This window comes from Formica exsecta, unplaced genomic scaffold (assembly GCF_003651465.1).
Source record: "Formica exsecta isolate Colony F162 unplaced genomic scaffold, ASM365146v1 scaffold3, whole genome shotgun sequence".
NCBI classification, from domain to species: Eukaryota; Metazoa; Arthropoda; class Insecta; order Hymenoptera; family Formicidae; genus Formica; species Formica exsecta.
The window spans coordinates 601,535-602,655 of NW_021850256.1; the positions used below are offsets into that span (position 1 = coordinate 601,535).

The 1,121-nt window shown below is 31.7% G+C and overlaps 1 protein-coding gene across 3 annotated transcripts in view; it reads left to right on the forward strand.

Annotated features, from left to right (window-relative positions):
- Window positions 1–47: 47 nt before the first annotated feature.
- LOC115237553 (male-enhanced antigen 1) overlaps window positions 48–1,121 on the forward strand; it is a 2,508-nt gene continuing 1,434 nt past the window's right edge. For 2 of the 3 annotated variants that reach the window (XM_029810674.1, XM_029810672.1), the window contains exons 1-4: window positions 48–234; window positions 358–560; window positions 650–721; window positions 964–1,115. In XM_029810674.1, coding sequence (XP_029666534.1) covers window positions 381–560; window positions 650–721; window positions 964–1,115 — 404 coding nt within the window. In that variant the 5' untranslated portion in view covers window positions 48–234; window positions 358–380. Of the gene's footprint in view, window positions 235–357; window positions 561–649; window positions 722–963 lie in introns of those variants that run through there. The other variant, XM_029810675.1, reaches the window with a different exon arrangement.

Below are 1,121 nucleotides of genomic sequence, written 5' to 3' on the forward strand. Positions count from 1 at the left end.
GTTCAGTCTACATCTACATCTATTTTCTCTCGTCAGAAAGAAATAGAGCTTCTAATTAGATCTTTCTTCTCTTTCTACATATTCTTCAGACTACGTGTTATCTTTCTCAATATTTTATCTATTCTTATTATATCTATGACTTAACAGTTGCGTTTGTAATTGAGAAAGATGAAGAAGGACAAACAGTAATGAGGTGTCAAAATTAATCTTGTATAGCCAGTTTTAGGTTTATTTGTACGTATATTCTTTGGGTATTATTATATTTTGTTAACATTAGTTGTGTGTGATAGACTTCAAAATTATCGCTGTCATGCATATTTAACGTTGTTTTGTTAAGATGAAAATATTTATGTTCAGTGCCCATACTGTCAACACATACCATGTCGCCTGAGCCTACACATGAATCTATTCAGGAAAATCTGACAGTTTCCAATGCACTGCTAGATACGAGAATGGTGAATGATGAAGAAGACAGTGATGATGAGGATATAGGAATGGCAGGATATATGCCATTATCCCAGGTATCTACTGATGTAGATCCTATATTGGATAGGGAAGAGGTAATTTTTTATCAAGTGGCAAAAATTTTTATCATTTCTAATAAAGAAAACTTCTAAAATTAATTAAATATATTTCTTTTCTGCTTAAGAATGATGAATGGTTATCTGGATTTGACGAATCTACTCAAATATCTTCTGCTCATACAGTGGAGACCCAGCAAGTAAGCTCTTTTTTAATGAGAGCATCTATTATAGAACTATTTAGTAAACCAAAAAATTTCTAATCAGTATGTTTTTGTTTTATTCGATTTTGGAAATTCTTTTTTAATCTCAACTCAAATTTGATTCAATATATATTATAGAAAATATATAAGAGATCATTTTTCTGTTTGTTTACCAGTCTGTCTTAAACACTTGGTAAGGCACTCAATCAATTAGGATTAACATTACACTCATATTTCAGAGTTGTTCTTCAGAAATACTACAAGTTTGGTCATGTTCAGACAATCGTTCTGATATTGACTTAGATGCAACTAAGATCAAGGAAGTTAAATCTGTAATGGCATCCATCACCCTTCCGGAAACTTCAATTCCACAATGGGCATCTGCAATCTCGGAAGA